General features: G+C 38.3%; 1 protein-coding gene across 21 annotated transcripts in view; it reads right to left on the reverse strand.

The window, feature by feature from the left end:
- SRPK2 (SRSF protein kinase 2) overlaps positions 1-24,648 on the reverse strand; it is a 341,198-nt gene that overhangs the window by 86,665 nt on the left and 229,885 nt on the right. For all 21 annotated transcript variants that reach the window (XR_013175857.1, XM_077159835.1, XM_077160609.1 and 18 more), the window contains one exon: positions 5,754-5,908. Coding sequence is in view for 20 of the 21 variants with exons in the window: in XM_077159835.1 (XP_077015950.1) it covers positions 5,754-5,908 (155 nt within the window). In the remaining variant the exon portion in view is untranslated. The remainder of the gene's footprint in view (positions 1-5,753; positions 5,909-24,648) is intronic.

The raw sequence follows: 24,648 nt of genomic DNA on the forward strand, positions 1-24,648 counted from the left end.
GAGAGAGAAGCCCTGACTGTGTTTGCCATGTGCCTTCTCACCTGAGAGAGAAACCCTGAACTTCATCGGCCTTCTTGAACCAAGGTATCTTTCCCTGGATGCCTTTGATTGGACATTTCTTCAGACTTATTTTAATTGGGACATTTTCTCAGCCTTAGAACTGTAAACTAGCAACTCATTAAATTCCCGTTTTTAAAAGCCATTCCGTTTCTGGTATATTGCATTCCAGCAGCTAGCAAACTAGAACAGTAATCTAGCATTGTTATTTTAATGCTATAATTTTGTAATTGCAACAAGTTTTTTCTAAAGTATACTGAAACTGACATTTCTATTTTTCTAGAAAGGACCCTCAAGAATAACAGAGTCCACAATGGAAATACAAGTCAGAATCTAAAATCCTAACCTCTAGTCTAGAACACTCCTGAATGATTTTCCAATCCAGAGACTCTGCTTTTGAACACTACCTTTTAAATGTACCTTGGGGACAGGCGGGAGTCCTTAAAATGCATAGGAGTCACCACCAGATCATAAATGGCTAAGGACCGTTTTCAAGAGGCCATGTCTATCTAGAGATTTACTGACTTGGTAATTTTAATATACAATTAGGTGTTTAGTTTTATTGAAAGTAGGTATATCGCTCCAGAAAAAGAAATAAAAAGAAAAACCTCATACATTCCATATCCCTTATCCCTCCCCCCCACTGACACTAGTATTTCAATCTACCCAATTTTTTTAAAACTTTATACCCCTTTACTATTTATTTTTTTTTATCTTTATTTTCTTACTCATCTGTCCATACCCTGGATAAAGGGAGCATCAGACACAAGGTTTTCACAATCACACAGTCATATTGTAAACGCTGTATCATTACACAGTCATCTTCAATAATCAAGACTATTGGAACACAGCTCAACAGTTTCAGATATTTCCCTTTAGCCACTCCAATACATTTTAAACTAAAAAAGGATATCTATACAATGCATAAAAATAACTTTCAGGATAGGCTCTTAATTCTGTTTGAAACCTCTCAGGCACTGCAACTTTCTCTCATTTCTCTCTTCCCCCTTTTGGTCAAGAAGGGTTTCTCAATCCCATGAGGCTGGGTCCCAGCTCATCCCAGGAATTCTGTCCCACATTGCCAGGGAGACTTACTCCCCTGGGAGTCATGTTCCACACAGAGAAGTGAGGGGTGACTTTACATGTAGAGAGAGAGAGGCCACGTCTAAGCAATGAAACAGGTTCTCTGTGGGGGATTTTTGGGTATAATTTTAAGTAGGCTTAGCTTATCCTTTACAGAAAGAAGCTTAATAGGGGCAAACCCCAAAGATCCAGGGTTCATCCTATTGAATTGGTTGTTCCCACCACTTGTGAGAATATGAGGAATTCCCCACATGGCGAAGTTGAATATTTCCTCTTTTGTACCCAGTCCTTCAAAGGGACTTTGCAAATCCTTTTTAATTCTCCGCCCAAATTACTCTGGGATATATCAAGGCATCACACTAACCTGGAGAAACCAAAAAGATTCCATGCCCTAATCAAGATTCGATGTACTTATGGTTTTCAAGAAACCGACCATACAAGCCAAAATTAGGTAATGCACTAGCCAAAATAACCATTTTGTACCAAATAAACATCTCTTCCTTTAGTCTCACACAGAAGTTGGAAGTTTTAAAATATTCTAATTTACCTTTGTCCTACCCAGATCCCTTCATTCACAGCTCTAGTTGAAGTACGATCACTTTTTCAACTTTTTAAACAGCTCTGTATGGAGTAATGCTGACTTTAATAGCTTCAGTGCTCTAACTCTTAGTTTCAGGTGTCACATAAATACCTGAAGTTTTTTGGAAATAACCAGGTTACACACTCAGAATTTAAAAATCTCAGTTACAACTCCTGAATATATATGTGACTGCTATAAAGAGTTTACAATCTAGGAACCTTTACAATAGGCCTCAACTTGATAACCTACGTTTTTTGTTGTTGTTGTTTTCTTCCCCGTGGAACATCTTAGAGCCTTTAATGTGCTAACCGGCACGGTATTTTTCCAACAGAGTAGCATAATCTCCAAGACATATTTGTTCACAGTGCCTTTTTTTTATTTACCCCACAATCATCTTGTGAGATTTGTATTCCCCAAAGCTTGGCTTGGGGAAAGCTGCTTCACGTGCATGGCTGCTTAAAAGGGTGCCTTGTCAGTGGAGGGCCGTGATCTGGAGGTTCCTCACTAGCTGCAACCAGCAGAGGAGGCTGGACCTCCAGGCTGGCCTTGGACTTGGGTTCCATTACCTCCTTTTTTTTTTAATTAAAAAAAATTTTTTAAACATAACAACATACAAACACAAACATTCTTAGCATGTAATCATTCCATTCTTGGCATATAAACAATAACTCACAATATCATCATGTAGTTGTATATTCATCACCACGATCATCTCTCAGAACATTTGCATCAATCCAGCAAAAGAAATGAAAAGAAAAAAAAAATATCCAACAAATCATCCCCTCTCCCTCTCCTTCTCAATGATCACCAGCATTTCACTCTACTAAATTTATTTTATTTATTTATTTTTTTTACATGGGCAGGCACCGGGAATCAAACCCGGGTCCTCCGGCATGGCAGGTAAGCATTCTTGCCTGCTGAGCCACCATGGCCTGCCCCTAAATTTATTTTAACATTTGTTTTAAGTAGGCTTAGCCTATCCTTTGCGGAGTTAAGTTTCATATGAATAAACCCCAAGATTGGGGGCTCAACCTATTGCTTTGGTTGTCCCCACTGCTTGTGAGAATATCAGGAATTCACTTGGGGAAGTTGAATACTCCCCCCTCTCACCATTCTCCCAAGGGGACTTTGCAAATATTTTTTATTCACTATTCAAATAACTCTGCAACCTTCAATTCTCCAAATTTGTACCTTACAGTTAGTTCATGAGTGAGACATGAAAATATTTGTCTCTTTCTTTCTGCCCTTTCACCCAACATAGTGTCCTTAAGGTTCATTCACCTAATTGCATGCTTCACATTATATGGTCTTTTGCCTAGGAATTTTACCACTACAGGAAGCAGGTCCAGACTGCAATGTTTATTAGAGCTCTGTGATAATTTTAGTAGTTTTTCTGTCTTTTTTCTTGTTCTTAGCCTTGTTCAAGCCTCTACTTGATTTGTGCACAAAGGAGTAAAAAAGCCTTCTTCTTAAGGTCCTAAGATAGGATCTCTCCACATTAAAAAATATAAGCTTCACGACACGACCTTGAACCATCTTTTACATCTATTTGTGAACATTGTGAGTTCACTTCTTAGTTCTTAACATATTTTGGAAAAATAATGCATGGTGTATCCAAATCAGGAACTTGGAGTCATTAATGAAAAAGTTGTAACTGGGGAAAAGTCATGTTCTGAAATCAGAATCCACTTGAGAAATATTGATATTTCTTTTAGTAACTAAAAAATACTTTTAATAACCACAACTTTGACAGTAAAAAAAACTCAGAAAGCAGCTCCCTGGCTATTTGAAACTAAGGTCATGATTATATAAACTCAGACATCAAAATATAAGAGACTTTCTTCAAGAAGTCAAGACCTGACTCAGCATCAAGGGATTGAGAAAACCTTCTTGACCAAAAGGGGGAAGAGTGAAATGAGACAAAGTCTCAAAGGCTGAGAGATTCCAAACAGAGTTGAGAGGTTATCCTGGAGGTTATTCTTACGCTTTAAGTAGGTATCACCTTGTTAGTCAAGATGTAATGGAGAGGCTGGAGGAAACTGCCTGAAAATGTAGAGCTGTGTTCCAGTAGCCATGTTTCTTGAAGATGGTTGTATAATGATACAGCTTTCACAACGTGACTATGTGATTGTGAAAACCTTGTGTCTGATGTTTCTTTTATCTACCTTGTCAACAGACGAGTAGAAAATATGGAATAAAAATAAATAATAGGGGGAACAAATAAAAAAAAGAAATCAGGACCTATCATTATTTTCAGATCTTTACTGATGGTGAGGATGCAAAGGTGTATATATATATATATCACAGCCCACAACAAATGTCTGACTCAGCACAACTCCAGACACGTTCCCTGGTATATGTGGCATTCTTTTCTAAAAATGAGGAATAATATTTAGTGAATAATTTAGATTCTCAGTTACACTAAAGAAATTCAGAAAACGAAAACAAAGGCTGAGAAGACATATGACTAGAAATGAAATAACTAAAAGGTCTGTGACATATGAAGAAAATTGGTAGTTTCATAACCTAAGTAAAATTAATGCTATTGAGTTTAATCATGAGAATGCTTAAGTCATGCACCAAGTTGTGCATATTCATATGTTAAGCACTGACCACAGCAATTCAGACAGATACAGTCAGTGGACTTCAGGTTTATGGCTTATAATCTATGCCAGATGAAAATAATACAAGATGAAGGATGTCCCAGGAAAAGTGGTTAAATTATTGTACTAAAACATAAATAATTTGCAAGTCTGAATCATCATATAAACATCCCCTTCTCTAAGGAAGATCTGCATACCCTTTTCTAAGGAAAATATTAATTCTACGTGTATCTCTACCTATTTTAAAAACTGTGTTAGAGTGGAAGATTAATTCTTAAACTTTCACAGCAGAGTAACTTTTTCATCTTAGTCGGCAGCAAAATAAATGCACTGTTCCTTAAACAACACACAAACGACAACTATCCACTACATAAATCTGAATGACTAAGATACTACAGAGCCAAAGATTCTTTTAATGCTTTATAGCCCAAACATGAGTACTTCTACCATCCAATTCTTATGTTATATAGAATCTGAGTTATATTTTCTTTGAATGGCAGCAAGTAAACTGTCTCACCAACCATTCAGAAGCTCAGGATTCTGGGCTATGAGAATTTTCTATTTGAGGGAAGTAAAGTCCAAAGGGGTAGTTTAAGTAACAAAGAGGAAGCCAAATGGACCAAGCAACTACCAGCCCTTTCTCTTAGATCCTTGGAGCCCAGTCTAAACAAAGCATAGTTTCCGGATCATATTTTTCTCAATACTCCTTACACAATGTCTTGTACTTTATGAGTTAAAACCTAACTATACACTCTGGGTTTTATACAGCATCACTATAAGAACTCTCTACTTGAATAGTTTCTATGTCTTCTATGAAATCATAGCTAAAAATGTAACCCACTATACCACACACTGTCAGCATTCAAAGAACGTCATGTTCGTTGAGCTCAATCCCAGGAAAAAATCTGTCTCAGTAAACAAATTTGCATGCTTTCGTCCCACAATGAATGTAATTCAATTCTACACAAAGAAAGGAACAGTTCCCCTTTAGCCTTAGCAGCCAGAAATCTTAAAGCCAAATACAGTGGACACAGTTAAAATCAGCTCCCTCAAGAACCTGGTACCTTCTACTCCCGATACTCTTCTTAGGTGGTTTATTATGTTTTTTTACCCTTAACTGCCCTATTTCATAGTATCTTTAATTCTGTTAGTAGACTGAAAATGATTTCAAAGTACCTACACTATGCACATATTTTCTCTGTACATTTTACTTTTCTATCCTTACATTTTTCTATCCTTTATATCTCTTACATTTTCTGGTATCATTCTATATTTAATGATCTAAGAATTTAAACTGATATTGATATACAAGGAGGCTAATTTGATAAAGACGAAGTCTATATCACTAACACCTCTCCATTCTTCCAACAAATTACTAGGTGGCCCAGTCCAGGGAAGGCAGGCACTGCACTGCTGCACTCAACACTCACCTTTGCAGTAGTCCGCAGGGTCCTCTTGTTCTTCATCATCTGATCCCAGAATCTCCTCCTCTGGCTCTGGGGGAGCAGGGTCTGGCAGAGGTGGTGGTGGTGGTGGTGGTGGTGGTGGTGGAGGAACTAAGGGAGCTTTCTGTTGAGGCTCCGGCCTGAAACAGTAAGGAAAAACTTCCTATTTACTTAGAAGTAAATCGTGCATTATGGACACACTTGAGAGTTTCTAAATATGGGAAAAAATAAAATTCGTCACACATTAAGAAGAAATACTTATTGGGGTCACTTCACTCATTTTAGCTGAATTCAAGTAATGTCTCAATGTACAGGTTGACGGTGGGAGACGGTCTTCCCCCATTAGCCAAGGAGTATTTTTATAAGCGTGTTTTCACTCAGTATTCAAACGACTGTAAAGTTCTGCATTTAAACGACTATAAAGTTATATAAGATATAAGTGAAATGAAGGAGTATTCCATTATATACATTGTTGAGGACTGAACCATGCCCCCACAAAGGCATGTTCAAGTACCAACCCCTGGTCCTGTGGGGGTGAACCCATTGGTAAATAGGCTCTTTGAAGATGTTTAGTTAAGGCATGCCCAAAACGAATGAGGGCCAGCCTTAATCCAACATGGCTGAAGGAGAAGATGCTGCCATATGTGTTGCCATGTGAAGGCAAAGTCAAAGAACCCTACATATTGCTGGCAAGCCAGAGGACACAGATCCTAGGAGGAAGAAAGCTTCCTAGTCTCTGAAATTGAGAGCCCATGTTGCTGTTGTTAAGCCAATACATTGTATGATATTTGTTTAAGTAGTTAGGAACCTAAAACATACACACAACCATAATAGCTAGAAATCTCATGCAGAGATCTCCCACAGAGATCACAAGAGGACAGGTTCAAGGAGCCCTCAACTTATAAAGGGGTTTGTTTTGTTCTCCATTATTTTTCAAGAGGAACAGGTTTGGATAACTATGTGGGATAACTCATAAAAGCTCACTAATATGTATTATGTAAGAAGTATGGTGATTTTCATTAAGAAACTCAGTTATCATCACGCTTGCTTATCAAGAACACTGCCCAAAACTGGAAATTAGACAAAAATTCACTGTCAACCAAATACAAATACAGTCCATACGTTAATGCAATGTTTGAAATAGTCATTTCTAATTGTCACAAAATGTTAAATGATGTTACTATACTTTTTTTAAAAAAGCTAGGAAAACAATGCAGAAAGGAAATACCTTGAACTTAAAGATCTATTCTTCATTTGGCTATCTAGAATAACTCACAGACATATTAAATTTACTTAAAATATTCATAATGGGTTTCTATAAAATCAAGATTTCACTTACTATAAAACTTAACTGCTATTTCTAAACATGTCCCAATATGGAAACTTGAATCTAAAGTTTCAACACAGATGCAAGAAACAAATCTTTCCCCTAAGCTGCCTTGTCAAAGGGACTACCCCTGCATTTCCTGAATTGGCCTCAAACATCAAGTGGCAGGGGTTAGGGGTTGGTTAGGGTCACAGAGGTATTTCCCAGAGATCACCAGCAGGGAAAGTGGGGTTCTGTGGTCAAGGGGAGTGAGAGGAATCCCAGTGTACTGGTGTAGTGACAGGTCATTTTTTTTGTGCCCACTCAATTTCTAACAGCACCAAGATTTCCTCTGGGTGGCAGTTCTCCCTCTTCTATGGAAAGTTGGTTCCAAATTCTTTCTCCCCTCACCCTAGAAAGCTTAAGACACATAGTCAAACTCACTCTTGAGACCTGGTATTCTGAGGTCAGCTGTCACACAGGTATTAAGAGAGAAGACCAGGGTGCTGATCAAAAAACTGCTACTGGACCACTAAATTCCTGCCAATTGTGAGTCCTCAAATATTCTTAAAATATATCCCCTTTAGTATAAGTTAGCCACAGCTCATTCACATGCCTTGTTGTAAAAATGCAACTGACACAAGCCATGAATGAGGAAGCAGTAGAAACCAGCAGAAATCCTGAAATTTAGGCTGGGGCTGGGTTGGGGTGTTGGGAGGTGGGATCACACTGAAGGGTAATCTGAATGGCAAATATTTGCAGTTATGATCACAGAACAAATGTTTACAAGTTGAAAATGACTTATATTGATTTCTATTTCCGAGAATTTATGAAGACTCAAAGCTAGAGCTCCCCGGATGACAGACACTAGGAGAGGGTGGTGTTAATATTCTAAGTTAACCATTTCTCATGGTGGGACACAAAAGGGGAATATTCACAACCAAACACCCACATCACTTCCAGAATACACAGTAAAATTCCAACAGACCTTATGGTACTACAATAATCATTTTTGGTTTACTGGCAGCAATGCAATTGCTCATTTTCTTTTCAACAGACCTCCGAATACTGAAAGTAGGATGGACGCACGCAAAAAAGTTCATGAGATTAGAAGCAGGGGGAAAACTACAACTGTTTATCACTTTCTCAGAGGGAAGAGAAGGACACAGATGATGTAGGTAAAGGCATGAACTACCCACTCTTCAGAAATGTGTGCAGAATGCATCTGACAAATTTAATCAATCAGGAACACCTTGAAAGTTGTCTGTTTCTTCCTAAATTAAATATTTTATATGGAAAAATGAGGAGGAAGATACCGCTCTACTTATGAGTACAGGTTGTCTCAATCTCGGCAGTACTGACATTTGTGCGGGATAATTCTCTGCTGGAAGGAGCTGCCCTGTGAACTGAAGGATGTTGACCACTAGAGATCAAGAGCACGCCCACAGCTGAGACCATAAAAATGTTTCTAGACCTTGACAAACGTCCCTTGGGAGGCAAAATGATCCTGAGTGAGAACCACTGCAGCACTGGGGCATTTTTTTTTTTTTTTTTTAGAAATCATTCCATTCTACATATGCAATCAGTAATTCTTAATATCATCACACAGATATATGATCATCATTTCTTAGTACATTTGCATCGATTTAGGAAAAGAACTAGCAAAACAACAGAAAAAGATATAGAATGATAATATAGAAAAAAAATAAAAAAATAATAATAAAAAAAGGAAAAAGAAAAAAAGACACGAACAAACAAACAAACAACAACAATAACAAGAAACTATTGCTCAGATGCAGTTTCATTCAGTGTTTTAACATAATTACATTACAATTAGGTAGTATTATGCTGTCCATTTTTGAGTTTTTGTATCTAGTCCTGTTGCACAGTCTGTATACCTTCCGCTCCAATTACCTATTATCTTACCCTGTTTCTAACTCCTGGTGGTCTCAGTTACCAATGACATATTCCAAGTTTATTCTCGAATGTCGGTTCACATCAGTGGGACCATACAGTATTTGTCCTTTAGTTTTTGGCTAGACTCACTCAGCATAATGTTCTCTAGGTCCATCCATGTTATTACATGCTTCATAAGTTTATCCTGTCTTAAAGCTGCATAATATTCCATCGTATGTATATACCACAGTTTGTTTAGCCACTCGTCTGTTGATGGACATTTTGGCTGTCTCCATCTCTTTGCAATTGTAAATAATGCTGCTATAAACATTGGTGTGCAAATGTCCGTTTGTATCTTTGCCCTTAAGTCCTTTGAGTAGATACCTGGCAATGGTATTGCTGGGTCGTATGCATATTCAGTTTTTTGAGGAACCGCCAAACTGCCTTCCACAGTGGACATTCCCACCAACAGAGGATAAGTGTGCCTCTTTCTCCGCATCCTCTCCAGCACTTGTCATTTTCTGTTTTGTTGATAATGGCCATTCTGGTGGGTGTGAGATGATATCTCCTTTTGATTTGCATTTCTCTAATGGCCAGAGACATTGAGCATCTCTTCATGTGCCTTTTGGCCATTTGTATTTCCTCTTCTGAGAGGTGTCTGTTCAAGTCTTTTTTCCATTTTGTAATTGGGTTGGCTGTCTTTTTGTTGTTGAGTTGGACGATCTCTTTATGAATTCTGGATACTAGACCTTTATCTGATATGTCATTTCCAAATATTGTCTCCCATTGTGTAGGCTGTCTTTCTACTTTCTTGATGAAGTTCTTTGATGCACAAAAGTGTTTAATTTTGAGGAGCTCCCATTTATTTATTTTTTTCTTCAGTGCTCTTGCTTGAGGTGTAAGGTCCATAAAACCGCCTCCAATTGTAAATTTCATAAGATATCTCCCTACATCTTCCTCTAACTGTTTTATGGTCTTAGACCTAATGCTTAGATCTTTGATCCATTTTGAGTTAACTTTTGTATAGGGTGTGAGATACGGGTCCTCTTTCATTCTTTTGCGTATGGATATCCAGTTCTCTAGGCAACATTTATTGAAGAGACTGTTCTGTCCCAGGTGAGTTGGCTTGACTGCCTTATCAAAGATCAAATGTCCATAGATGAGAGGGTCTATATCTGAGCACTCTATTCGATTCCATTGGTCGATATATCTATCTTTATGCCAATACCATGCTGTTTTGACCACTGTGGCTTCATAATATGCCTTAAAGTCTGGCAGCGTGAGACCTCCAGCTTCGTTTTTTTCCCTCAAGATACTTTCAGCAATTCGGGGCACCCTGCCCTTCCAGATAAATTTGTTCCTTGGTTTTTCTATTTCTGAAAAATAAGTTGTTGGGATTTTGATTGGTATTGCATTGAATCTGTAAATCAATTTAGGTAGGATTGACATCTTAACTATATTTAGTCTTCCAATCCATGAACACGATATGCGCTTCCATCTATTTAGGTCTTCTGTGATTTCTTTTAACAGTTTTTTGTAGTTTTCTTTATATAGGTTTTTTGTCTCTTTAGTTAAATTTATTCCTAGGTATTTTATTCTTTTAGTTGCAATTGTAAATGGGATTCGTTTCTTGATTTCCCCCTCAGCTTGTTCATTGCTAGTGTATAGAAATGCTACAGATTTTTGAATGTTGATCTTGTAACCTGCTACTTTGCTGTACTCATTTATTAGCTCTAGTAGTTTTGTTGTGGATTTTTCCGGGTTTTCGACGTATAGTAGCATATCGTCTGCAAACAGTGATAGTTTTATTTCTTCCTTTCCAATTTTGATGCCTTGTATTTCTTTTACTTGTCTAATTCCTCTGGCTAGAACCTCCAACACGATGTTGAATAATAGTGGTGATAGTGGACATCCTTGTCTTGTTCCTGATCTTAGGGGAAAGTTTTCAATTTTTCCCCATTGAGGATGATATTAGCTGTGGGTTTTTCATATATTCCCTCTATCATTTTAAGGAAGTTCCCTTGTATTCCTATCCTTTGAAGTGTTTTCAACAGGAAAGGATGTTGAATGTTGTCAAATGCCTTCTCTGCATCAATTGAGATGATCATGTGATTTTTCTGCTTTGATTTGTTGATATGGTGTATTACATTAATTGATTTTCTTATGTTGAACCATCCTTGCATACCTGGGATGAATCCTACTTGGTCATGATGTATAATTCTTTTAATCTGCTGTTGGATTCGATTTGCAAGAATTTTGTTGAGGATTTTTGGATCTATATTCATTAGAGAGATTGGTCTGTAGTTTTCTTTTTTTGTAATATCTTTGCCGGGTTTTGGTATGAGGGTGATGTTGGCTTCATAGAATGAATTAGGTAGCTTTCCCTCCACTTCGATTTTTTTGAAGAGTTTGAGGAGAGTTGGTACTAATTCTTTCTGGAATGTTTGATAGAATTCACATGTGAAGCCATCTGGTCCTGGACTTTTCTTTTTAGGAAGCTTTTGAATGACTGACTCAATTTCTTTACTTGTGATTGGTTTGCTGAGGTCATCTATTTCTTCTTGAGTCAAAGTTAGTTGTTCATGCCTTGCCAAGAACCCGCCCATTTCATCTAAATTGTTGTATTTATTAGCGTAAAGTTGTTCGTAGTATCCTGTTATTACCTCCTTTATTTCGGTAAGGTCAGTGGTTATGTCTCCTCTTCCATTTCTGATCTTATTTATTTGCGTCCTCTCTCTTCTTCCTTTTGTCAATCTTGCTAAGGGCCCATCGATCTTATTGAATTTCTCATAGAACCAACTTCTGGCCTTATTGATTTTCTCTATTGTTCTCATGTTTTCAATTTCATTTATTTCTGCTCTACTCTTTGTTATTTCTTTCCTTTTGCTTGCTTTGGGGTTAGTTTGCTGTTCTTTCTCCAATTCTTCCAAGTGGACAGTTAATTCCTGCATTTTTGCCTTTTCTTCTTTTCTGATATAGGCATTTAGGGCAATAAATTTCCCTCTTAGCACTGCCTTTGCTACGTCCCATAGGTTTTGATATGTTGTGTTTTCGTTTTCATTCGCCTCGAGGTATTTACTAATTTCTCTTGCAATTTCTTCTTTGACCCACTCGTTGTTTAAGAGTGTGTTGTTGAGCCTCCACGTATTTGTGAATTTTGTGGCCCTCCGCCTATTATTGATTTCCAACTTCATTCCTTTATGATCCGAGAAAGTGTTGTGTATGATTTCAATCTTTTTAAATTTGTTGAGACTTGCTTTGTGAGCCAGCATATGGTCTATCTTTGAGAATGATCCATGAGCACTTGAGAAAAAGGTGTATCCTGCTGTTGTGGGATGTAATGTCCTATAAATGTCTGTTAAGTCTAGCTCATTTATAGTAATATTCAGATTCTCTATTTCTTTATTGATCCTCTGTCTAGATGTTCTGTCCATTGATGAGAGTGCTGAATTGAAGTCTCCAACTATTATGGTATATGTGTCTATTTCCCTTTTCAGTGTTTGCAGTGTATTCCTCACGTATTTTGGGGCATTCTGGTTCGGTGCGTAAATATTTATGATTGTTATGTCTTCTTGTTTAATTGTTCCTTTTATTAGTATATAGTGTCCTTCTTTGTCTCTTTTAACTGTTTTACATTTGAAGTCTAATTTGTTGGATATTAGTATAGCCACTCCTGCTCTTTTCTCGTTGTTATTTGCATAAAATATCTTTTCCCAACCTTTCACTTTCAACCTATGTTTATCTTTGGGTCTAAGATGTGTTTCCTGTAGACAGCACATAGAAGGATCCTGTTTTTTAATCTATTCTGCCAGTCTATGTCTTTTGATTGGGGAATTCAGTCCATTAACATTTAGTGTTATTACTGTTTGGATAATATTTTCCTCTACCATTTTGCCTTTTGTATTATATATATCATATCTGACTTTCCTTCTTTCTACACTCTTCTCCATACCTCTCTCTTCTGTCTTTTCGTATCTGACTCTAGCGCTCCCTTTAGTATTTCTTGCAGAGCTGGTCTCTTGGTCACAAATTCTCTCAGTGACTTTTTGTCTGAGAATGTTTTAATTTCTCCCTCATTTTTGAAGGACAATTTTACTGGATATAGGAGTCTTGGTTGGCAGTTTTTCTCTTTTAGTAATTTAAATATATCATCCCACTGTCTTCTAGCTTCCATGGTTTCTGCTGAGAAATCTACACATAGTCTTATTGGTTTTCCCTTGTATGTGATGGATTGTTTTTCTCTTGCTGCTTTCAAGATCCTCTCTTTCTCTTTGACCTCTGACATTCTAACTAGTAAGTGTCTTGGAGAACGCCTATTTGGGTTTAATCTCTTTGGGGTGCGCTGCACTTCTTGGATTTGTAATTTTAGTTCTTTCATAAGAGTTGGGGAATTTTCAGGGATAATTTCTTCCATTAGTTTTTCTCCTCCTTTTCCCTTCTCTTCTCCTTCTGGGACACCCACAACACGTATATTTGTGCAGTTCATATTGTCCTTCAGTTCCCTGATACCCTGTTCAAATTTTTCCATTCTTTCCCGATAGTTTCTGTTTCTTTTTGGACTTCAGATGTTCCATCCTCCAAATCACTAATTCTATCTTCTGTCTCTTTAAATCTATCATTGTAGGTATCCATTGTTTTTTCCATCTTTTCTACTTTATCCTTCACTTCCATAAGTTCTGTGATTTGTTTTTTCAGTTTTCCTATTTCTTCTTTTTGTTCAGCCCATGTCTTCTTAATGTCCTCCCTCAATTTATCGATTTTGTTTTTGAAGAGGTTTTCCATTTCTGTTCGTATTTTCAGCATTAGTTGTCTCAGCTCCTGTATCTCATTTGAAATATTGGTTTGCTCCTTTGACTGGGCCATATTTTCAGTTTTCTGAGCGTGATCTGTTATCTTCTGCTGGCGTCTGGGCATTTAATCAGATTTCCCTGGGTCTTGGACCCAACAGGTTGAAAGATTTTTCTGTGAAATCTCTGGGTTCTGTTCTTCTTATCCTGCCAGTAGGTGGCGCTCGTGGCACACGTTTGACTGCGGGTACCACCGCAGTAAAAGGTGCTGTGGGTCCTTCAACTTTGGAAAACTCTGGCTGTGGGGGAGGTTCGCCAGCCGAAGCAGCTTGGAAGAGAGCCAGCCGGCCCGGGGGTCCGAACGCAGGGAGGGTCGCTGGCCGCCGCAGCCCGGGAGAGCGCCCGTCCGAATTTCCTAGTCGGCCCGGGGCGCCAAGCGTGGCGGGAGGGCGCCAGCCGCCGCGGCCCGGGAGAGTGCACCGTTCCCAGCCGGACCGAGGAGTCACATGTTTGGAAGGGACCCCCCCAGTCACTGTTCTCCGCGGCCTGGGGATTTCCGATCAAATTCTCTCAGTTGGTCCGGGGGGGGCGCGCATGGTGGGGGCGCCAGCCGCTGCGGCTTGAGAGGACTGCCTGCCCAATTCTGCCAGCTGGCCCGGGAAGGAGGGGCAGGACTCTGGCTGCTTGCCGCCCCGCCCAGGGAAGCCCGCGCCCCTCGGCGATCTCACCAGAGCGGGTTCTCCCAGCCAGTCAGCCGTTCCAGGATGGGGTACACTGTCATTTTTATCTCTGTCATGGCTCCGGGAGCTGTTCTGTATCGTTTCTACTCCCCTACTAGCTGTTCTGGAGGAGGAAAGGTGAGGATGGCAAGGCTGTTGAGGACGGTGGCGGAGGAGCCGGTGAAGGCAGAAGAGGGCACGGTGGTGGTTGGAGAGCCGCTGGAGTCGGAGGAGACAGGGAAGGATAAGATGGCAGATGGAGCGCTGCCAGAGCAGAAGGGGAAAGAGAAGGCCAAGATGGCGGCGGGAGCGCTGCCGGCAGAGAAAGAGGAAGAGGAGGGCTAGATGGCGGCAGGAGCGCCGGTGGTGAAAGAGGAAAAGGAGGGCTAGATGGCGGCGAGAGCGCCGGCGGAGAAGGGCGTGGGGCATTTTTTGTAAATAACTTTACCTCCATGCAGTAGACAGGCTCTGTGAAAAATATAATGAAGGCAATTCTAATTTTCAGGGCCCCAATTCTTTTCACTTGAGAGGCTCAGACATCTTATTTTAATGTTGGTTCCCCCTATTATTTATTTATTTATAATCCATATGTTTTATTCATCTGTCCATAGGTATATAAAAGAAGCATCAGGCACAAGGTTTTCACAATCACACAGTCACACTGTGAAAGTTATTATCATTATACAATGACCTTCAAGAAACATGGCTACTGGAACACAGTTCTACATTTTCAAGCAGTTCCCTCCAGCCTCTGCATTACATCTTGAATAACAAGGTGATATCTACTTAATGCGTAAGAATAACCTCCAGGATAACCTCTCCAGGATAATTCCTCTGTTTGGAATCTCTCTGCCATTGACACTTTATTTGGTCTCATTTCTCTCTTCCCTTTTTCAGTCGAGAAGGTTTTCTTAATCCCTTGGTGCTGAGTGCCAGCTCATTCTAGGATTTCTGTCCCATGTTGCCAAGAAGGTCCACACCCCTGGGAATCATGTCCCATGTAGAGAGCGGGAGGGCAGTGAGTTTGCTTGTAGTGTTGGCTGAGAGAGAGAGGTCACATCTGAGCAACAAAAGAGATTCTCTGGGGTGACTCTTAGGCCTAATTTTAAGTAGGCTTAGTCAATCCTTTGTCGAATTCAGTTTCACATGAACAAACCCCAAGACTGGGGGCTCAGCCTATTGCTTTGGTTGTCCCCACTGTTGTGAGAATATAAAGAATTCTCCACTTGGAGAAATTGAATTTTTCCCCTTTCTCACCATTTCTCCAAGGGGACTTTGCAAATACTTTTTATTCACTGTTCAAATCCTTCTGGGGTTTACTGAGGCATCACTTTGGACAAACCTACAAAATCTCATACCCTACTCAAGGTTCCATGTACTTATGGTGTTCAATTAAGCTGTCCACATAACTTATATTAGGACATGCACTAGTCGAAATTAAAATTTTGTACTAAATAAACATTTTTTGCTTTAGTCTCACACTTAAGTTAAAGCTTTACAATATTAATTACCATTTATTTTCAACACCCTGCATTATTAACATTCCCTTGTTCTTCCTCATGCAAAACATTTTTAAATTTGTACATTTAGTCACTGTCATGGTTCATGTGTCAACTTGGCCAAGTGATGGTACCTGTTTATCTGGTTGGGCAAGTGCTGGCCTGCCTGTTGCAATGAGGACATTTCATAGAATTAAATCATGATCATGTCAGCTACATCCACAGCCGATTACATTTGTAATCAGCCAAAGGGGAGTGTCTTCTGCAATGAGTAATGCTTAATCTTATCACTGGAAACCTTTTAAGGAGGATTCAGAAGAGACAGGCTCTCTTCTCCTGTCCTGTTTCGGCTGGTGAGCCTCTCCTGTGGAGTTTGTCCAGACTCTCCATCGGAATCGTCAGTGTGTTCACAGCCTGCCCTGCAGATTTTGGACTCTGCATTCCCGTGGTCACATGAGACACTTATATAAATTTCATATTTGCGAGTGTTCCCTGTCGATTCTGTTTCTCTAGAGAACCCTAACTAATACAGTCACTATCACTATACACTCTAGGCATTCCTAGACTATACCATCTCAGCCTTCATCGTCTATCTTTCCTTCTGATTTCATTTGGCCCCCCAGCCCTCCTCCCTCTATCATTTTCACATTCAGCTTCAATCAGCGTACTAACATTATTGTGCTACAATGAGGAAGTATTGTGCTATCCATTTCTGAATTTTTACAGTCAGTCCCGTTGCACAATCTGTATCCCTTCAGTTCCAATTACCCAATATCTGCCCTATTTCTATCTCCTGATGACCTCTCTTCTTAACTGAAATTCTCCAAGTTCATTCATTAATGTTAGCTCACATCAGTGAGACCATACAGTATTTGTCCTTTGTTTCTGGATAATCTCACTCAGCATAATGTCCTCTTAAGGTCCATCTATGTTGTTACACATACTTCATAACTTTATTCTGTCTTACAACTGCATAATATTCCATCGTATGTATATACCACAGCTTCTTTAGCCACTCTTCTGCTGATGGACATTTGGGCTGTTTCCATCTCTTTGCAATTGTAAATAATGCTGCTATAAACACTGGTGTGTAGATGTCCATTTGTGTCCTTGACCTCATGTCCTCTGAGTCGGTATCTAGCAATGGTATTGCCAGGTCATATGGCAATTCTATACTTAGCTTCCTGAGGAACTGCCAAACTACCTTCTACAGCGGTTGTACCATTTGACATTCCCACCAACAGTGGGTAAGTGTGCCTCTTTCTCCACATCCTCTCCAGCACTTGTCGTTTTCTGTTTTATTGATAATGGCCATTCTGCTGGGTATGAGATGATATCCCGTTGCAGTTTTGATTTGCATTTCCTAATAGCCAGGGAAGTTGAACATCTTTTCATGTGCCTTTTGGCCATTTGCATTTTTTCTTCTGAGAAGTGTCTGTTCAAGTCTTTTTTCCATTTTCTAATTGGGTTGTCTGTCTTTTTGTAGTTGACTTGAACAATCTCTTTATATATTCTGGATATTAGACCTTTATCTGATATATCGTATCCAAATATTATCTCCCATTGTGTAGGCTGTCTTTTTACTTTCTTGAAGAAGTTCTCTGATGTACAAGAGTGTTTGATTTTGAGGAGTTTCCATTTCTTTCTTTCTTCAATGCTCGTGCTTTGGGTGTAAGGTCTAGGAAACTGCCTCCTATTATAAGATTTCTAAGACATTTCCCTACATTTTCTTCTAACAGTTTTATGGCCTTAGATCTAATGTTGAGGTCTTTGATCCATTTTGAGTTAATTTTTGTATAGGGTGTGAGATATGGATCCTCTTGCTTTTTTTGCACATGGATATCCAGTTCTCTAGGCACCATTTATTGAAGAGACTGTTCTGTCCCAGATGAGTTGGCTTGACTGCCTTATCAAATATCAATTGTCCATAGATGAGAGGGTCTATATCTGAACATTCTATTTGAGTCCATTGGTCAGTATATCTATCTTTTTCCCAGTACCATGCTGTTTTGACCATGGTAGCTTCGTAATATGCCTTAAAGTGAGGTAGCATGAGACCTCCGACTTCATTTTTCTTTCTCAGGATACCTTTAGCTATTCTATATTATCTTTTAATGTGCAACTTTATACCTTTATAAAGCATAGGCTTCCAAGAAGAATGAGAAACAGTAACATTTAGATTTGTGCAATATATATGTTCTCTTTTTTAACAGCCCCAATTAGAAGTTAAAAGCAATATATAGTTCTTTTAAAAGAAGACTAAAATTGTCAGTCTAAAGTTTATACAATGTGTTAATAACATAAAGGAATGTACATTTAAGCAACTGAAACAAAATTGAAAGCAAAATATTAACCAGCCACTTCTTTATTTCACGAAAAATTTTCTTTTGTGCTACATAAAACACAATATTCTAATCATTACTCCAAATATGTTCACAAGAAAAACACACTTTAAAAACAGATACTTTATTTTTTTTAAGTATACTATATACCATTAATTATACTAATAATTAAAACATTATGCTTTAAAATTTAAGTTTTCTATGTACCTCATATTATATTTTACATATACTTGCTCTGTCAGATTAGGGAGGAAATACTGAACAACCCTAGTAAAATGTAGGAATCATCTGTTCTAAATTGCAACCATATGGGAGTTCTGACTGTCTTCCAGCTGCTACTGGATATTTCTTTTAATGAGAAAGAAAGGACAAGTAAACTACACATTTGGCAGAAAAAGAAGTCCTTTTCTTTGTTATCAGGTTACATGGCAAGTGACACAATTTCAGAAATGTAGTCCAGTTAATCTTTAACCATAACATAAAGAAAAGGAGTGTACAAAGGTGTGTACAAAGGTAGTTCAGTGGTAGAAATTTAAAAAAATTCAGTTTACAGTCACAAACACTCTTTTAAAGGAACTTCTAAAGAATGTATTTCAGAATAACAGGAAATTTTCAGGAAGTTCAGAATTGCCAGAAAGAATGGTGATTGGTAACAAACTGGTAAACAGGTAGGCATATCAAAACAAATACTAAAAGTATACCCCTAGGCTGACAAAAATAAATAAATAAATAAAAAATATTTTAAAAATCAAACATTTTAAACAGCATGGCATTATTCTAAGAGCTATATTCATATTAACTCACTTAATCCCATACAACTGTATGTGTAAGTACTATTAACACTCAATTTTAAACATAGGGGTTAAATAACTTGTTCAAGGTCACACACCTCATACACGGAGAACCGATATCTAAGTTCACCCCACTAGACAGATAAATTGGAACCAGTGGAATATTCCCAGACCCAACTTTCTACTGGGACTAAATCTCCTGGAGTACCAGTAGGCACACTAGAGAAAGAACAGCTGATGGTAGATCTGACAATTCAGACAGATTTGTGAACATTTAGGATGTACATCCACTGAGGTAAGATGAATCATCTGTAGTACTGATATTCCCTTAAGTGATTTCAATTTCCCCAATCACAGAATGTAACTTACTGAGACTGAGAAAAGGGCCCAGGAGTCTGCATGCTTGATAAACAACCCAAGAGAGTCTGACATAGGTGACACAAGGGCCATGCTTTAAGACACATAAACTCATGTAAATTTAACCACTACAGCCACTCTACGGGTGCTTTTTCTCTGCTATATGGTAGGGGTCATATTCCATTCTTTTTCCATGTGAGTATCCGTTATTACAGCACCATCTGTTGAATTTTAGGGGTGGGGGAGAAAGCACAGGCCAGGAATTGAATATGGTTTCCTACATAGCAGGCAGAGAATTCTACAGATGCCCTTTTAAATAAGTAAAACTGCTTTTTTGTGCAGTTTGGATATTAAGTGTCAAAGTAAATCCTTAGACAAATAATGTACTACTTTCAAGCTCTTCAAACGATGACTGTAGAAAAAATAAACAAATAGGATAAATATGGAATATACTATTCAGTAATAACAGTAATACAACAACATAAGTGAAAAGAGGGAAAATAAATGTAACAAAGTAAGGTTTCAGCAGTTAAGAGATTTCAAATACAGTCGAGAGGCTATTCTGGAGGTTACTCTCATGCAAGCTTCAGCTAGATACCGTAAATTGCCATGATATGCCAAGCCCTAACCAACAGTATTCCTGAAACCTCTAAAGAACACCCAGGGCTCTATTTGAGAAAAGTTTTACTTACTCAGTATATTGTTCAGAAACCTAAAACCTCCAGATGGATCTTGGGTCAGATAAGCCCCTAAAACCCAGAGATCCCAGCCTGTCCAAGAACATCAGTCAGTTGCAGTATCTTATCCCATCATCTCAACACCCCTTTTCAACATGAAGAAGTTAGAAGGGCACTGCCTAAATACTCCAGAAGACTGAGAGAATGATCAAAGGAAAGGGAAGATCTGTAACAGAGAAGATAGGATCTAACAAATGATAATGACTACCGAATCATTACATAGATATCGTTTTAGTCTCTAATGTACTGGAATAGAAAGAAGGAAATATCTGAAATTGTGGTACTGTAACCCATACATACTTTGAAGTTACCTCTAAAATACTTTGTTAAATTAAGTACAATTTAACAAATAGTTATACTTAAATTTAAATTATACTTAAATCTATTGCTTTTCTGCATTTGTCATATTTCACAATTACAAAGTTTTTAAAAAAGATTACTGCAGAAAGGATACTCAAATTGGATAAATATGGAATATACTATCAGTAGTAACAATAACATAATAACATAAATGAACTCAAAAGCATTCTGCTAAGTGAAGAAGCCACAGCAATGACTCTCTACTCTATGACTTCATTTTAAAAGACAAAACTATGTCTTTTAAATGGCTGCCAAAGGCTAGTAAGAGAGGGTAGGGTAATGAATACAAATGGGCTCAAGGGAACTTCTGGTGCTGATGACAATGTTATCTCACAATTATGGTGGCAATTATGCCATGTATGTATGTATTTGTCACATTTCACTGAACTGTGCACCTAAAATTGGCAAATTTTATTTAATGTAAATTTTACCCTAATAAAGCTGACCAAAATAGCCCACCGTAGCCAGCAATGAGTTCTCCCATGAGGTGCTCTTAACACATGTCCCCAATGACACTTCAGTTGGTTAAGCTATTAAGTGCTGAATTGCAAGACCCTAAAAACCCCTCACAGTCACTGACTTTAACACATGAGAAACCCAGCCTTGCCTAATAATTCTAAAACAAGAGCTACCTTGCAAGTACAGTATTTACCAAGCGAGAAACAAAAGATTTAAAGATGAACATAAAAAGACTTACACAAGGTGGAACACAACTTCAAAATATAAGGTGTGCTGAGACCGGTACCCATGAAACTAAATACTAACTACAAACTACTTTTTTGCAACTACAGAAGGCAGTCTTGCCTCAGTGAAAGTGTATCTGACAACTGGCGACTGTCCTGAAAACCTCAAATCCATACACCTCAGAAGGCAGGCAGAAAGGGACGTGAATTCACCAGTTGGTACAACTCACCAATTAAGATGAAGGAGAATTCAGAGACTGATATTTTCTTTTTCCCTTGTGTCTTAAATCATATGAGTCTACCCGAAGTTCCAAATTCTGCTGTACCCTATAGTTACAAATCCTGCTGGACTACTCAAGGAAAGATACCTCGCTTGTGTGTGCAAAAAGTATTTACCAAACTCAAACTATTTTAGTGTTAAAATAAATGAAAATATATGCCATCTCTCATGGCACAGGATCAAGTAGATTAGGCCAGATAGGTATAAAAATAACAATATGTGGTTTGATAACAATACCTCCTTAATTAGCTCAACACATATTCAAGGTTTACAGTATCTGCTAAGGCCCAAGGGATATAAAGACACAATCAAAACACATGAAAATGTAGAAATGTTCTCTTCTGACTGGTTCAGTCTCAAGGAATGGTTAGAGATAGGAGTAACAACTGAAGCTGACCTAGGAGGAAGAAGATGTCAACAGGTCTAGCCAGAAAGGGCCATCTAGGCAGAAGAACTGCATGTATGAGCTAAGATATGACAGCAGGAAAGGGCTAATCCCATCTTTCTTGTTTGCAAAGTATCCATAAGAGAATACTAACAGACTGAGAGAGTTCAAACAGAGTTGAGAGGCTATTCTGAAGGCTACTCTTAGGCAAGCTTCAGTTAGACATTGCTACTTATCATAGTTTGCAAAACCCCAACTGTGCTGGTTTGAAAGGATTATGAACCCCAGAAAAGCCATGCTCTAATCCTGATCCATCTTCTGGAAGCATCCATTTCTTTTAATCCCTATACAGGTTGGGGGCTTGATTAGATTATCCCCACAGAGATGTGGCTCACCCAACTGTGGGTATTAACCTTCGATTACAGGAAGATGTGACTCTACCCATTCCAGGTGGGTTTGGATTAGTTCACTGGAATCCTTTAAAAGAGGAAACATTTTTTGGAGGAAGTTTCACAGCCTCTTCCAAAAACCATGGGAGACCATACAGTCAAAGACCTTTAGAGATGAAGGAAAATGCACCCCAGGGGAGCTTCATGAAACAAGAAGATTAGAAAGAAAGTTAGCAGATGTTGCCACATTTACCATGTGTCTTTCCGTTGGGAAAGAAATCGTGAACTTATCAGCTTTTCCTGAGTGAAGGTAACCTCTTGTTGATGTCTTAATTTGGACATTTTTATAGACTTGCCTTAATTGGGACATTCTCACAGCCTTAGAAATGTAAACTTGCAACAATAAATTCCCTCTCTTAAAAGACATTCCAGTTTCTGGTGTATTGCATTCCAGCAGCTAGCAAACTAGAACAAAACCCAAAAGAGCAACTAGAGCTGTATATGAGGTTATACAAAGTTTCCATGCACTACGATTACTTTCCAGAAACCTATAACCTCCAGATGGGTTCCTAGATCAGATAAATCCTGAAATGCAGAGGAGCCAGTCTTTCTAGAACATCAACTAGTTCCATACCCCTATCTCACATTATCAACAGCCCCTTCCAATATGAAAAAGCTAGAATGGGTACAGCCCAAATATCCCTAAACAGTGTGAGAAAGATCAAAGGAGATGTTGGAGTTATACAAAGAAGGTAGAGTTTAACAAATGAGTACGATTGCTGAATCATTATACTGATATTTCTTTTAGTGTCCAGTGTCATGGAGCAGCCTGTAATAAAAAACCTAAAATTGTGGAATTGTAACCCATACCAAACTCCAAAATCTGTTCTACAACTAATTGTGGTGGGGTACTTTGAAATGTATTGCTTTTTTGTATATGCGCTACTTTTCACAGAAAAGAAAAAGTTGATTGTGATGATGGATGTACAGTTTCAGGATGATACTGTGAACCACTGATTGTTCAATTTGGAAGATCATGTGGAATGTGAATATATAATACATATCAATAAAATTGCATTAAATTAAAAGAGAGAGACAGAGAGAATACTAACAAATGTTAGAAACAAAGGTTGGGGCCAGATTTTGACAATCTTGAATGAAGTATGTAAAATATATTTAGTAGGAAATAAAATGTCATGCAAAATTTAATCTACTTACTTTGGAGGTAAGAGCAATAAAAAACAGTGGATTCTCTGTCCAGTATGTTCGAATGACCAATTCCTGAGATACCGCGGTTTCAAGGAGAAAGAATTCATTGCTAGGTGCAAAGAAGGAAATTAGATGGCCTATCAGCCTAAAAATCTGTCTGCCTGAAAGACATTAACTTTAATGGTTTTATAGTATGAAAAGATGGGCAGGTTGTAGGATAATGAGCACAATGGTTCTGAGATGATGATGTTAGAGATAATCTGATTAGTTAACACGCAGACATTGATTCAGAAAATAGCAACCTTAGTATGACATGAGTGTGATTTTTAGTATTATAATGAGATGTAGGTCACTGACAGGTAAAAGTTTAAGCTACTGCATATGTCAAGAGAGCCAATTTTTGTTAGATCCGGTTTCATCTATCAGGACAGCTTTGGAATTGGGGTGGGTTATTTTTACTCTGACTCAAGGCCCTTCATTAGTAAACATTAGGGGCTGTCTTTAGTGATCATAAGATTCTAAAGTTGCAAAACAGGATAAGGAGGTATAAGTAGGTCATTTACAAGGTTTTTACAATCACAAGATAAAGGCTACCTAGTTACACAATCATTATCAAAAACCAAGGTAGCTGGATTACAGTTCAGATATTTTTCTGTGGCTATTCTAATACACTAGAAAGTAAAAAAGAAATACCTATACAATGATTCAGTAATCATAATAATTTTTTAAATGTTAACTTCTCAGTTAAAACTCCTCCCTCTCATTTAATCATTCTCTCATTCTTGCTCTCATTTAATCATTCTCTCATTCTTGAGGGATATCTGGGTGACAACTGTTTTCACTTCTTCATTCTGAAAAGGGGCACTGACATTATGGAATAGAGGAATGATGTTCTTGGAGAGACTGGTACCTTTGGGTTTCAGGGCTTATCTGGCATAGGAACAATCTAGAAGCTCTAAGTCTCTGAAAAATAAACTTCATAAGAAAAACATTTTACAGAGTCTTAGATAAAGCCCAGGGTTTTCTTTAGTGTCTTCAGGAATACTGTTGGCTGGGGCTTGGCATATTGTGGCAGTGAGCAATACCTGGCTGAAATCTGCATAAGCATAACCTCCAGAGTGACCTCTCAATTTTATTTGA

The sequence above is a fragment of the Tamandua tetradactyla genome, chromosome 1, assembly GCF_023851605.1.
Source record: "Tamandua tetradactyla isolate mTamTet1 chromosome 1, mTamTet1.pri, whole genome shotgun sequence".
Lineage (NCBI taxonomy): Eukaryota > Metazoa > Chordata > Mammalia > Pilosa > Myrmecophagidae > Tamandua > Tamandua tetradactyla.